The 13,818-nt window shown below is 47.6% G+C and overlaps 1 protein-coding gene across 2 annotated transcripts in view; it reads left to right on the top strand.

The window, feature by feature from the left end:
• The window catches only part of SHISA9 (shisa family member 9), a 235,083-nt gene that overhangs the window by 209,528 nt on the left and 11,737 nt on the right, over window positions 1-13,818 (top strand). The window contains exons 3-4 of one of the 2 annotated variants that reach the window (XM_040973307.1): window positions 2,313-2,468; window positions 9,296-9,343. In XM_040973307.1, the coding sequence (XP_040829241.1) occupies window positions 2,313-2,468; window positions 9,296-9,343 (204 nt within the window). The remainder of the gene's footprint in view (window positions 1-2,312; window positions 2,469-9,295; window positions 9,344-13,818) is intronic. The other variant, XM_040973308.1, reaches the window with a different exon arrangement.

Raw genomic sequence — 13,818 nt, 5'->3', positions numbered from 1 at the left:
GTGGTGCATTCCTTAAGTCTTGGCTTCTACAGGGTAGCCTCACTTCTGGTCACTTGCAACTCTGTAGGAAGAAGCCAGAAGTTGCTTCACTCAGAACTTTCCGTTGCCAGGGACAGAAACCCCCAAACACATATCCATGGCCAGGGGTAGCAGATTGGATCGCCTAAAGGCTGGCTTTGAGAAACAGCTTGTCTGGGAATATTGGGGTCCAGGCTAGAATGGAAACCCAAGCTTATCACTATTCTGCTGCCATGGTGTCAGTCTTTAACTTCTCCAGCTGAATCTCACCTGAAACACTGTCATGGCAGGGGGCATGCCTGCCCCAGCAGATGCTGGCCACGTGCTGCTGATTGAGGTGGTTTGTGCTTGCTGACATTCCCTTCAAATATGAGGGCTCCTGTGATGACGGTCCCTGTGTGTGCAGTGACAGATATCCCTTCATTGTCTTTGTGCCTCAGCTGTAATATCCCTGCCTCTTCATGTATACTTGTTGGTTTGTGAAACCAAGCATATGCCTGAGAGAAGAAAAACATGAGATGGTGTTAGGATGCATTAGGATACAACACACACTTGTAAGGTCGTGAGAGCAAAAAATAAACAAGAAGGATAGAGGGGCCAAGAAAAAGATCAAGATCTCAGTCTAGAGTGGAGTTTGTTGAACGGTGGCCCTTGGGAGAAAATTCGTACCTCCTGTTTTTGTTTGGTGGGGAAAAAACTTTATTGGAACATAGCCAATTAAAATTTTTTTTTCTTTTCTTTTTTGCATAATTCCTGGATCTGCGCTCATGCTACAGTGGCAGAGGGGACTTAGTAAAAGTCTGGCTTTCTATAGGCGTTTGCCTGTCCCTGTTGTCCTAGAGTATCCATCACTCCTTAAGCTCACTGGCCCCGTCTGGACCAGGCCTTGGTCTTCATGCCTCACTGTCAGCCAGGCTGGGTGACCTCAGTACTGAGTGGGAGGTCCAGAAAGATCATCACACCCAGGTGGGGACCCTGTCAGCCCACAGCAATTCCCGTGACATCTACTATTCTGTACCTGCATATGTAGCCAAGCTGGTGGGAACTCAGCTTCCCACCTGAGATGGAGCTATTTTTTCGTGTGGACTCCCTCTCCCACGCTCATCCCCTGGCTCACATCTCAGATGGGAGCCCTTCCCAAGCTTCCCCGGGATCGGCCAGCCTCTGCAGCCCCACCTGCTTGCCCTTGGCTCACAGTGAGATCTGTGCTCACATGTGGCTGCAGGCTAGGGGCTTTCCTTCAGTACCTGACTGTGCTGGCCTCCCTTCAGCTTCAAGACCTTTGCTCACAGTTTCCCCCTGCCTGGAACACTCTCCCTGGAGCCTTCTAGCTTCCACGAACTTAACACACTTGCTGTTCTTTTCAACCTCAGAGAATCCTTGCACCACTTTCCGTAAGGAAAGTGCCAATCCCCTAAGTAGCCAATATGCAGTATGTGTGCCTGCATATGAATATTTTTCAGTGTAGGCATGCCATATGTAATGAAAGTGGCTATAGGTTATCTCTTCTTCAAAATCAATTATTCGTGTTGCTGAAGGCTTGCTTCCTCCAGTGAATAGACATTGTAAAAGACCATCCAACTTGATGTTACCGAGTTCTAATAGCTGCCCAATAATCTGTCTTAGGTATAGAATGAATAAAGAATAAATAAATAAATAAGCAATAGTTTATTGAGGTGTTCCCATATCTGTAAGAGCTCATATTGTTTCTAGATGCACGTTTCATTTCACAAACCACAGTGCAGAAAATATTCTGAAGCTTGTATTTCTGCAGGATCAGCCCCCGCAGGTGGCATTATTTGTTCAACACACACAGGTTCTTTACATGCTCACACACGGGGCCAGATTCCTTCCTGATGAGAGAGTAACTCTTTGTGTACCAGCGCCCCCCAATTCCGGTGTTGCTCATCTTAATAGCCGGCAGTGTCCTGGTCAAGGGATGAATTCTCCTTAATGTTGAACTCCTTTGACTCTTACTGAGGCTGAGCATCTATTTTATGCACACATTTTGATAACAAAGCATGCCTGCTGAGATTGGACCTTGGCACGTTCGGTTGGGGGAGGTGGAGCTGCCCTAAGCTCAGGGTTTGCTGTTTGGAGTGATGTTGAAAAAGCACCTGTCTGACCTCGGGGGGCTCTCCCTGGTTCCCCATGTGTCTGTACAGGCTCTTCTGTGGTGCAACCTGAGTCCCCAGAAGCAAGAGAGTTCTAGTCTCCAGGGATGTGGGGAGGTAGGGGTAGGGATAGAAGTGCTGTGCCCTGTCCTTGACTCCCTTGTTCTCTCTGTCTTCCAGACACTACCCAGATGAACAACGCCGTGCCCACCTCTCCTCTGCTGCAGCAGATGGGCCACCCGCATTCGTATCCCAGCCTGGGACAGATCTCAAACCCCTATGAGCAGCAGCCACCGGGCAAAGAGCTCAACAAGTACGCCTCCTTAAAGGCAGTCGGTAAGGGCCTCCAGGATGGACCTCGGTCTTCACTTGAGATCTGTTTCTCTCCACTGATTTTCCTATCTCCCATCCCCTCCATTGCTCTTCCCTCTGCTTCCCACTCCTTCCCTTCGGTTCCTCTCCCTCCCCTCCTCTCCTGGGTATCTTAGCCCCTCAGCTGCCTTTTCTGGCTCAGATCAAATTTTTGTAGGGCAGCATGATTGGGCAAGGAGAGTATGTGAGTAAGAGCTGCTTCCTGGGGAGGAGGATGTGGGTGCTCTTGTGGTCGCCCTGATACCACGGCCCCTTTATCCAGGGGAACCACACAAACCCGCCAGGTGTGTGTCTCAGGAATGCATGGTCCTCTCATGAGCTGTCTTTCTCCTGCCCGGTGCATCCTAGCCATTGTCAGACAGGGCACACTCCTCCACAGGCTGCCCAGAGCTACTGTAAACTGAATTCTTACCAAGTGCATGGCATGGCATTTGCCTTAGCCCTTTCCTGAGCCAAAGTGTTGTCCCCATTGTCAGACCCAGAACCTGAGACTCAGCAAGTGAAGATTGCCTTGAAGCAGTCAGCGTAGGGGACAGAACAGAGGATGAACCTGCATTTTCATCACTACAGAGCCACTGCTCCTACCGCATTCCCCCTACTCACACATGAGGAAGTGTGGCCTGGCCCTGTGGCCTCTGAGACTCCTCAGCAGTTTACCCTGGAAAGTCCTGAGTGATGGTGGTGGCATCCTCTGTTCCCCTGAGTCAGTGCTCTCATGTGAGGGTGCACTTGCACAGAGCCACACAGAGAGCAGGAAGGCCTAGCAATGCTTCAGACATTTCTGCTGCACGAGCTGAGGCTGAGGTTCAGACTCACTCTTTTTTAAACACCTCTGTGCATGTCTCCTGGCTGAAGCCAGAACTCAGTGCCATGGATGCCAACCACTAGCAGCCTAGTACCAAGGAACATCAAATCCCATCACGCGGCTGGCTCTCAGCCTCCTCTGCCAAGTTTCTTGCTGGCTCTCTGCAGCCCTGTGCCTTGACCCCCAAAGAACTGCTCCCTTCTGCTATCTTCTAACTGGTCCCGTGAGTCCCGTGTTATCCCCCAGCTCAGGGGAGAACTGTCTAGCTGATTTTTCCATGTAACCTTTTCTTCTGAGTTTATTACTGGGGAAACTAGGAAAAGTCAGCTCTACTTCTGCTCTGGGAAACAATTCACTTTGGATCAGATTTTATTTTGTTGGAAGAAGTTCTTCTGCTGTTTAGCTATATATCAGACATTTATTCTTAAATACTATCAGTTCCTGGAAAACTTCCAAGCAACCAGGACTCCGGAAATTTTCTTGTACTATCAACTTGGTAACACTTAACCCTTCCTTGGGCCTCAGTCTTCCAATCTATAAAATGGGTATAAAAGTGTGAGGCTGAAATGAAATGACTCGTATTATAGTGTAATGGAGAATTTTTTATCCCGAGTACACTAGTCCTTTCTCTTTTCCACAGCCCCACCGTCTTATTCCCTCAGACCTGCGGGAGAAAGCTCCCTGAAATATGTTTCAAAATTGTCCTCTCAGAATTGACTCCCAGAAGCCCCGGAGGAATGAAACAAATCCCTGTGCGGGAGCTTCCATCTTACTAGGGGAGATCCTACCGTTCTTGAACTGTGCACCTGACACCTTAGGCTTCTAGGAAACACTGGGCAGGCAGGGGACCCCAAAGATTTTCTTTTATAATCACCCTCGTATCCTCTTTCCTCCCCATCCCCTTCCAAATCCCTCCTTAGAGATGAGATGGGAGCTTGGTGATTTGATTCCAGCATGAAATATCCTAGTTCAACTATAAATTGACCATGGATTCCAAAGTACAGGTGCAGTCACTTGTCTAAGGTGCTGGTGGTAACCACAGTCTACATTAGATGCATAAAACACCCACAGTGGCTACTCACACAGACGCCAGGCACATGCTAGGTGATTTGTGCCAAAAAGTCAGTCTTTGGTAATTCATGTTTCCCCAGCTCCTGGGAATTCCAGATGGAATTGGAGAGAGAGAGATCAAGCCAGGCTTACTTACCCAAGAGTGCAGGATATATCAGCTGGCATAGCTGCTTCTCTGCATCTGAGGCCTGAAAGCCCATGTTTCATGTTGAATTTCTTTGTCTAGCTCAAGCGTCACCGTACTGCATGACCCTGGGTTGATCATGGTTTCCTTCCATTCCATACTGAGTGTTTGTATAACTTGCACATCCTAAGTATGTTCACGTGTACTCGGACTTTCCAGGAAGGGCTAAGGGCTGCCGCCCAGAAGAGCAGCAGTCAGGGCATCTTTGCTGAGACAGCCGCCGGGGACTACACACTCAGAAAGGGCTCCATTTCTGAGGCTGGCCCTAAGAGGCTAAACAACAGATGCTGTTGTTGTAATATGGTCCTTCTTTAGGCATAAAACATCAGCCCTGCTGGCTCGTCCTTTCTGGACTGACCACACCTCTCTGTCCCAACACCCTGTAGCTTTTGGCATAAATGATGGCTGTTTCTCTCTGGGTTTGATGTGGGCCTCTTCACATCTGGAATGTCTGCAGAGCATTTGAAATGACAGCGGTAGTTCCTCTCTGAGGAACCTATTCTTCTGCAAATAAGGAGTCCCTACAATGTCTGTTGAATGGATGGATGGCCTTTTCATGGTGGTTTTGTTGCAAAGCAGTGTCTTTCTGTCTAAAGCATCTCACCCGTCCATCCTGTGTGTGGATGATGTGTCCCTCTTCGTCTCATCCTTCTTGACTTTATCCACAAGTCAGATGGTCTTGGGCGTCTCCAGGAGAGGGCACTCTCTTGGTAGACCACTTAACCCAATGGGTCACTCGGGAGTCCAGCATTTGTCTGCACAAATGAAATGCAAATCCCATAATAAATGTTCTTTCAAGGGTTCTTTATTAAGGCATAATGTGATCATGGTGTGAATGATGAAATGCATTTCATTAGTGAAATCATTACCACCCAGGAGAGAAGTTGTTTAAAAAATGGTTTGCTGTTGAGAGCTCTGCAACCTCTGATAACCAGACTCATTTTCTAAAATTAACTGAAGGAGGGGAGGGTTAGGTGTCCTTTAGGGTTAAATGTGAAGTTCAAAAATCACCCTGGAAAAGAAGTTTCTCTCTGAGCTCATACTATCCTGAACATCAGGTGGGTCACTGGAGGCCGAACTCGGCCCTGGCTCTCACCAGTCCAGTCACGGCCGTGCAGCTTTGAGGTAGTCGCAAAAACTCCAATTTCAGCTTCTTCATGTGAGAAATGAGGAACTGGACACTATGGTCTCCTCTTTTCTGTCTACCTCTCAGGAAATGGGCCTGGACCGTCTGGTCATATAGCCTATGGTGCTATCTGTTCCAGCTATTGGTAAAAAATCATCACATGGGAAGTGCTAGACTCAGTGCCCAGTGGGAGATGGAGCTGAATCATTATTTGTTCAGTTCATTCATTCATTCATTCATTCGTTTGTTTGTTCATTTTCCGGGGGTTCAGTCCGGTGTCCCTGGGCTGTAAGGCCTCACATGTAGCAAGTCAGTTCCATCTGACACTAGCTCAAGAGCTAGCTCTAAGCAGGTACTTGGTAAGTATGCTGAACACTGACTCGTGAAACCAGTAGGCAATGCCATGTGAGAGGTACCACAGCAAGCTCGGAGCTCCACATGGTCAGCATGGTAGAATGGCACATGACATAACTGGTTAGAACAGAGCTATAATTTCTCCCTCAGACAGGTATCCAGTAAGTACAGAAATCCTTACCCTCTTCATGTCTCAGCTTCACCATCTGCAAAGTGGGTAAAATAATGACACACAGCTGATGACTTGAAAGGTTTAGTGACAGAGTGCAAGTGAATGTCTTAGTTTAACACAGTCAGCCCTCCAGACCGAGTGCTTTGCTGTCATGCTCTTTTCCTCTAGTCTCCAAGACCTGCTTGGTTCCTTGGTTGATATGCAGATCCTCAAGTTCCCTCTTAAAGGAGGAGAGAAGTAGATCCGTGTTCTCCATCCAATTGAATGAGAAAGACATTCATCAGTGTAGGGGATCTGATCAAACTAGCAGGCAGGTGAACAACAAATGGCTCTTCAGAGCCATCCTAAGGACTAGCAGCGGAGGATTACTCCCAGCCTCATCATTGCCCCGTCTGTAGCCTGGACCGTGAAGGTCAATGCCCAGACACACAGTAACTACGACCTGTCACAAGGCCAGAGACGCCAGATTCTGCTTCCTTCACTTGACCCTCTGTTCTGAGCCTGAAATAAGAGTTTAAGCATTTTGGAAACATTTTCCACCAAGGCTGAATTCAAGCAGCATGTCTTGTGATAAAATGAGCTAGATGTAATTTGAACAAGTTCCCTGGCCTAAGTCTTCGCCAGATGGACAGTTGCTGTGTGACAGGTCAAAGCTTGCAAGCCAGAGGTTGGTGTGCTGTGTCCCTAGGGGTCGCCTCATGGTACAAAAGGGGTGACTCCTGCTTGCAGACATGGGAAAAGGCCACCCTCTTGTGCAATTCCTGTTAGATGTGGAAAACCAGGCTACTCATGCATTGGCACTTATCTCCAACCACTCTGTCTAGGTTTCCCTCTGAGTAGCTGGGAGGTGGACTTCTCATCTCCCTAAGGTTCCTGACCCTGCCTCTTCAGCTGCCCCAGTGAGATCTTGGCCCCAGTATCAGAGACAGGATAGTCTAGCATTGTTGATGCAATGTTTTTAGTTGTGATTTAAATTCTAAATTTTAAGAAAACATCTTTTCTGTTGCTGTGTGACAGATGATTGACTTTTTTTGCTAGCATCACGTAACATTTTCCAATCACACTTGTTAAAAATCACAGCAACAGGTGCACTGGGATGCGGCAGGAATTTCCCGCTTGCTCTTTCTGTGGGAATCCTACATGTAAACCCTTTTGGAGATCTCAGGTTCTTGGCTGCGCACTGATCTCTACTAGTTTAATTTAAAAAAAAAATAATTAGAGTGGAAATTGATATCCTATCACTGAACCCCAAGAAGCACACCACTGAGGGAGCCATTAGCTGTGCAGGTGGGGAAACTGAGGCAGGGTGAAGTTGTAACTTGCGCACACTTCCGGTACAAGGCAAGGCTGACCTCCAGGATTTCCTCTCTGATTCCTGTTCTTTCCATGTCCTGGCACCGTAGAGTGATTCCTGAGGTCTAAAGGATGTAACCTGGCAAGATACAGGTGGAAGAGATACACCCTTGCCTTCTCCAGAGGAGCCTGCTGAAAATATTAACTCTTTTCTTTGTTGTAAAGTAGAAGTCTCCCAGGACGCTCAGTATAATTGTGAGCTAACTCATGGGGATCCTTCAAGAAGTCCGTGGGCAGTAGAATTAAGAGAGGAACTGGTGTAAAAACATCAAAAACCCTCTGGCATGATGTGTGTTTTCATGATGGGCATTTTCCACAACTTCTTGAAGACCTCTAGTGTGTGATGTATGCTGTAGTTACAACACGACTTACGCATGGTGGAAGACACAGGTTGTGATTTTACAGTTGAGAAATTGCTGGACAAGTTCATAGACATGGGGAATCACATCCAAATAAAGACAAGTAATGCCATTGCACCAAACAGTTCCCTCGTACTCCCCTCCTTTTAATACCTTAGGTTAAATCTCCCTCTATTGGGTGTGTATTTTTGCAGCCCAGAAATACTCAAATGATGTTGACTTGGGCCACCAAATGCATAGTGGAGCCTTAACTTCTGTTGGCTAGTCTGAGATCCCTTGTTGATGGAATTTATGAAAGAAAACTTGGTACTGCTGCCTCATTAAGCTAAGCCCTTTCTCAGGTTCTGAGGCCAAGATCACAGAGGATTGACTCCTGCTTTCAAGGCAGATGGCAAAGCCCAGGTTAATTTGACAGTATCAAGGCATGCTTGGAGCCAGTATCCCAGTGGCAAACCAGTGTGGTGTCCACTCCTATAGGAAGCTTTTGGGGAGCATTGCCGTTTCTAGACACCCCCAGCTCTGAAGGAGGAGACACCCTAAGCCATTTTAATGCCATTGTTCTCCTTCACTATGGCCTCCCCTCTGTTGTGAGAGATGAGGGTGTGGAGTTCAGATCCGCAGGTGGAATGTGGCTATTTGAGTGTCTCTGGCACATCTGGGAGGCCCACCCAGTTATGATAAACATGGTGGGATTCTGCTCATAATCCCGTGTGCCCTGGGCTCCCCAGGACATCGGAAATGGAATCAGTTTGGACAATCTGATTCACACCAAAAAGGCCAGGCTCACAGCTGCCCTGCTCAGTCACACATTAAGTGTTTGGGGAACTTCTCTGTGAAGAGAACACAACTCATTTATTCATTCAACAATATTTGCTAAGTAGAGGCCAGGTGCTAGGCCTTCAGGAGAAATGGGCCTTGCCCAACCCAGCATGTACCATGATGCCAGCAGAACTTGTCCCAAACTTGAACCCGGAATTCTGTGCCCGCTGCCTGCTCCAGAAGGGAACTCAGAATTCACCAGACTGTGGTCATTAGCCAGTGTTGCCTCAGGGCAGTCAAAGCTGCCTTTCTTGGCAGGTGGGAATTGTAGAGCTTGATTAACTGCTTAAGAATTCTCTCTCTAACCTTACATAATGGGAAGTATCTGAGCCTTTTTGGGGGGCGTTCTTTTGATCTTCCTATGGTGTTAACCGGAAATTGCCTTAGGGCCTTACAGAAACAGGTGCCTAGCAGTGGATGAGACCTGTCCTCCCCAAAACCTTCCCGACAAGTACCACCCAGAGACTGCAGTGGGGCAGCCAGCAGCTCCTGGCTATGACATGAGACTCTGCAAACAGATCAGCATCTCTCCATTGTTATTTTTTTAGGAAGTTCTGAGGGTGACTGGACAGTGGCGACACTTAAGTCACCGAAAGGTATCGTATGGCTTTTCCTAGCTCTTCTGTCCAGGTGTTGTTGAATTTAATATGAAGTGCCAAAAGGAACAGAAAGTCCTGATGGCTGTGCATGACCCAGTGCACACGCGTGTCCACTGTGGGGGCAACTGCCAGTCCGTCCAAGTTCCCGTTGTGCGTGTCGTGTGTGGAGCGGACCTGAACGTGCTGTGTCTGTTCTTGACGCTCTTGTTGGACCATGTGCTCCGCTTGCTTCTCACGGTTAAAACCTCTGGAAGTTACGTATCAGCCTGAGAAACCATCCCAGGTAAGACATCCAAGAAACAGTTTTGTTCTCAGAAAGCTACAAAGGCAAAATGGCAAGACACCTGATTGATAGGGGTTGAAGAGTGGGAGCGGGGGAGCACAACCCCTGAAGATAGAGAAATGTGACCCAATCATTGTCTGAGGGCTCGAGGTGATTAGCTTTCTGAGGAAGACAGCACTACTTTCAGCTTTCCCTAGGCGGTGTGGTGGGCAGCCAGGCCTAAGGAATGAACTCACTGGGTGACACTTGAGGAATGCATCTGTACTCCACTGTGTGCCAGAACGCTTGTCCTGTAGAGCTGTTGTATCAGTTGCTTTTCTGATGACCCAGCTGTGAAGGCAGCATCCTGTCCGTTGAGAGATGAGATTGTATTGCTGAGATGTGATTTGAAGGCCCAGTGTGGTAGCCTAGTGACTAAAGTTCTTGCCCTGCATGCACTGGGATCCCATATGGGAGCCAGTTCATATCCCAGCTGCTTCATTTCCCATCCAGCTCCCTGCCTCTGTCCTGGGAAAGCAGTCAAGGACAGCCCAAAGCCTTAGGACCCTGCACCCATATGAGAACTGGCGGAAGCTCCTGGCTTTCGATTGGCTCAGCTCTGGGTATTGAGGCCACTTGGGGAGTGAACCAGCAAATGTAGGTCTATCTCTCTGTGTAAAATCTGACTTTCCAATAAAAATAAATAAATCTTTAAAAAAAAAAAAGCTGTTTGAACCAATGTTGAACCAATGTTTGTATCTAATGCCTGAGCCCCATCATGCTGGTGTGGGGTGAGATAAGCTCCTCTCAGAGCAGAAACCATGTGGTTTTCTTTCTTCACTCCTTTCCTGTTGTAGAAGTTGGTGGTAGACAGGATGTGAGGCAGAACTCCAGCATAACCTTTAACAGTGCAAGTCAGTGCACAGGGGCTGCAAGGTCATTTTTTTGTACTTTTGTTTTCCTTTTTCAGGTTTATTTTATTTTTATTGGAACTCAGATTTTTAGAGAGAATGAGAAAGAGAAAGATCTTCCATCCACTGGTTCATTTCTCAAGTGGCTGCAATGGCTGCAGCTGAGCTGAGAGCCAGGAGCCAGGAGCTTCTGGGGCTCCCATGTGGGTGCAGGATCCTAAAGCTTTGGGCCGTCCTCCTCTGCTTCTCAGGCGAGCAGGGAGTAGGACAGGAAATGGAGCACCTGGGACATAAACCAGCGCCTATACGGGATCCCGGCGCATGCAAGAGGAGGAGTTAGCCACTGAGCTATTCGGACCCTTCTTGTGCTTGCTAAAGGCTGTTCCCACCTCTAAGTGGAGTCTGGATTGGGGAGGAAATATTGGAAGTGGGAATACTGAACTGGTATATGATAAGCTGTGCGAGGGTGGGAAGAGAGTAGGAAGTGAACAAGCAGTGAACTAATGGACTTGAGGGTGGAGTAGAAACCAGAAAGCCTGTGATTTTTCACACTTGAGCCAGATGAACATGCATCAACATCACTTGGTGGATGGACCCCATCCCCAAGTCATGGGTCCCACTGAGACCTGGGGAGTTGAACTGATTCCAAGGTGATGCCCTTGGCACTTTGTGGGACCACATTTAGAACCACTACATGTGTATCTCTGTCTTATAAGTAAACAAAGATAGCAGGAAAAGATAGATTTCATAAATACTCGAATTAGAAAGATATTTTGGTGCAAAAATTTCTTTGGAATTCTATCTATGGTTAGGCCTTCCCTAACTCTACTGCCTGTGCTACCTTCTTCAAGTGGGAAGTGAGGTGGGATGGGCTTTGACCAGACACGCTTGGCTGTAAGCCTGGCTCCATCATTTGCTGGGGCTGTCACTACCTTCCGTAACAAGTCACTCAAACCTTCTGAACTTCAATTTTCGGGTCCTACACAATGGGTACAATCATGCCACCCGCCTCTTGGGTTGTTGCCAAGATAGGGTGAAATCACATCTGAAACATGTGTACCTGGCATTTGGAAAGTAACAAATGTGTGACGGTTATTACTTGCATTGTTATTGTTATTGCCACTAATACCGATGCTGCTGCTATTACTATTATCAGGTGAGCAAATTAGGGGCTCTGCCATGTCCCGTGGCAATAATACTGTCCAGTTATGTTCAACCCATCATTTCCCCAGCACTTTGGATGTCTGATCTGGTTTCACTGAAAGTAAACCAGTTAATTTCCTAATATCCAGAGGCACAAATGCTGCTGGGGTCCCACTTTGGGGATATAGACAGTGGTGGAGGAGTACTGTGTTATCAAAGGAAATTGGATAATCAAAGAATTGCTGTGAAGGAAAAAAAAATCAAGATTACTGAAGACATAAGTTTCCTGCTGCCACCTGCATTGTCCAGGGCTGACTCCATAGAGGAATCAAATGGGCAAGGAAACAGCAAACATGGTGATATTGCCCTATACATCTTTCGTTACCTAGGACGTCCCATGCATGTCGCCCTCTAGTGGTCGTTTCTGTTGATCCGCCAGCGCTCTGCTTTGGGAACACCTGGGTGTGTGTGTGTGTGTGTGTGTGTGTGTGTGTGTGTGTGTGTGTGTGTGTGTGTGTGTGTGTGTGTGTGTGTGTGTGTGTGTGTGTGTGTGTGTGTGTGTGTGTGTGTGTGTGTGTGTGTGTGTGTTTAAACCACCACAAAAGATACTGCTTCAACCCAGTAAACTGTTCTAATCAAGAGGAAACCGTGTCTTTGGGAATCTTTTTTTGCAGGACATATATACATGGATCCCATTCCTTGCCTAGGGCTACCTTGAAGCTCTGAGTTTGGGGAAAATGGACAGCATAGGGTTCGAAGTTGATCGACTGGCTGGAATTGGGCTGTGTGCTTTTGCCCTGGCCTTTCCCATCCTCAGCTTTTTCACTTTTAGCAGCACTGAAAAAGGGGGCATCAGATTGTTCTCTGTCCATTTATACAAGACAATGGTAAGTCTTAGCACAGGACCTGATGTATTATTGGTTCTGAAGATGTGCAGCAAGAGGCTATTACACCCAAATTCTCTATTCACCTCTGCCTTAGAGATAGGTTTAGCTATTATGAGGGAGAATTCCAAAAGATGCACACTTTTTTCAACCTCTCTGTGTTTTCAAGGGGGAGGAGGGTGAAGGAAGGAGGGAGGAAGAGAGGGAGGAAGAGAGAGAGAGCACTTTCTTCTGGTGATTCCCTCCCCAAATGGCCAGTTTCTTAGGGCCAGGTGTTAGGAACTCCATCCAGGTCTTCCATGTGGTTGGTAGAGATCCAAGCACTTGCCATTGTCTGTTGTTTTCCCAGGCACATTACCAGGAAGTTGAACTGGCATTGCAGCAGCTGGGACTTGAAGCAGCATCAAATGTGGTGGCTTAATCCACTGTACTATTAGGATGGCCCTAGGGTTTCTGCTTTCTCAGATGAGAAAATTGGATCCCTGAGATAACAGATTTCGATCACAGCAAGACCAGGAACCAGACCCCTGAGAGGAGTTGGTGGTCTCTGCCTGGAATTCCAGCAGGTACATCTTACCTGCCACCCCACTCTTCAGCAATTGAAACCTGTGAGCCTGGAGTCCCAGTGGATTCACGTGTGTGTGTGTGTGTGTGTGTGTGTGTGTGTGTGTGTGTGTGTGTGCGCACGCGCGCGCGTTCAGTGCCTGGGTGATTCCTTTGCATTCTAAAGCACGGGTCTGCTCTTTCTGAGCTGCAGCCTTAGTAGCAGTTTGCTTCCTTTGCATTCTAAAGCACGGGTCTGCTCTTTCTGAGCTGCAGCCTTAGTAGCAGTTTGCCTGGGAATGCTGGTTTTCATTTGCCAGTGTTCCTCTTATCTTGAATACTTTGCTGAAGTACAATTGCTTTCTTGGTGGTGATCTGAGCCAGGCCTACAGATGGCAGGTGGGAAGGTTGAAAATGGACAGTTTTGGATTTGGTCTTCTGCTCTGCTAATTGTAAGCAGTGGTGGAGGAATTCAGCAGCCAAATTATTCAGCATTTGGGGCCTTCGTTCTTTCATCTGTCACAATGGAAGAATGCCACGGTCTTGCTACTTTTTGTCAAGCAACTTTGAGTGAGATAGCATGGGTGAAGTGGCTCAGTTGATGCCGAACTCATAGTAGGTACTCAATAAGTGCTGGTTCCCCCCCCCCCCCTTTCCCAAGGAAATGGATGCAGTCCATTGAGAACTGTTGATCAAGGAACACAAGCAGAAGCATGAGACAGAGAATGT

This window comes from Ochotona curzoniae, unplaced genomic scaffold, assembly GCF_017591425.1.
Source record: "Ochotona curzoniae isolate NIBS_2020 unplaced genomic scaffold, NIBS_Ocur_1.0 contig_2321, whole genome shotgun sequence".
NCBI lineage: Eukaryota > Metazoa > Chordata > Mammalia > Lagomorpha > Ochotonidae > Ochotona > Ochotona curzoniae.
The sequence above is the reverse complement of the archived record's forward strand: the minus strand, read 5'-3'. Positions and strand labels throughout refer to the sequence as shown.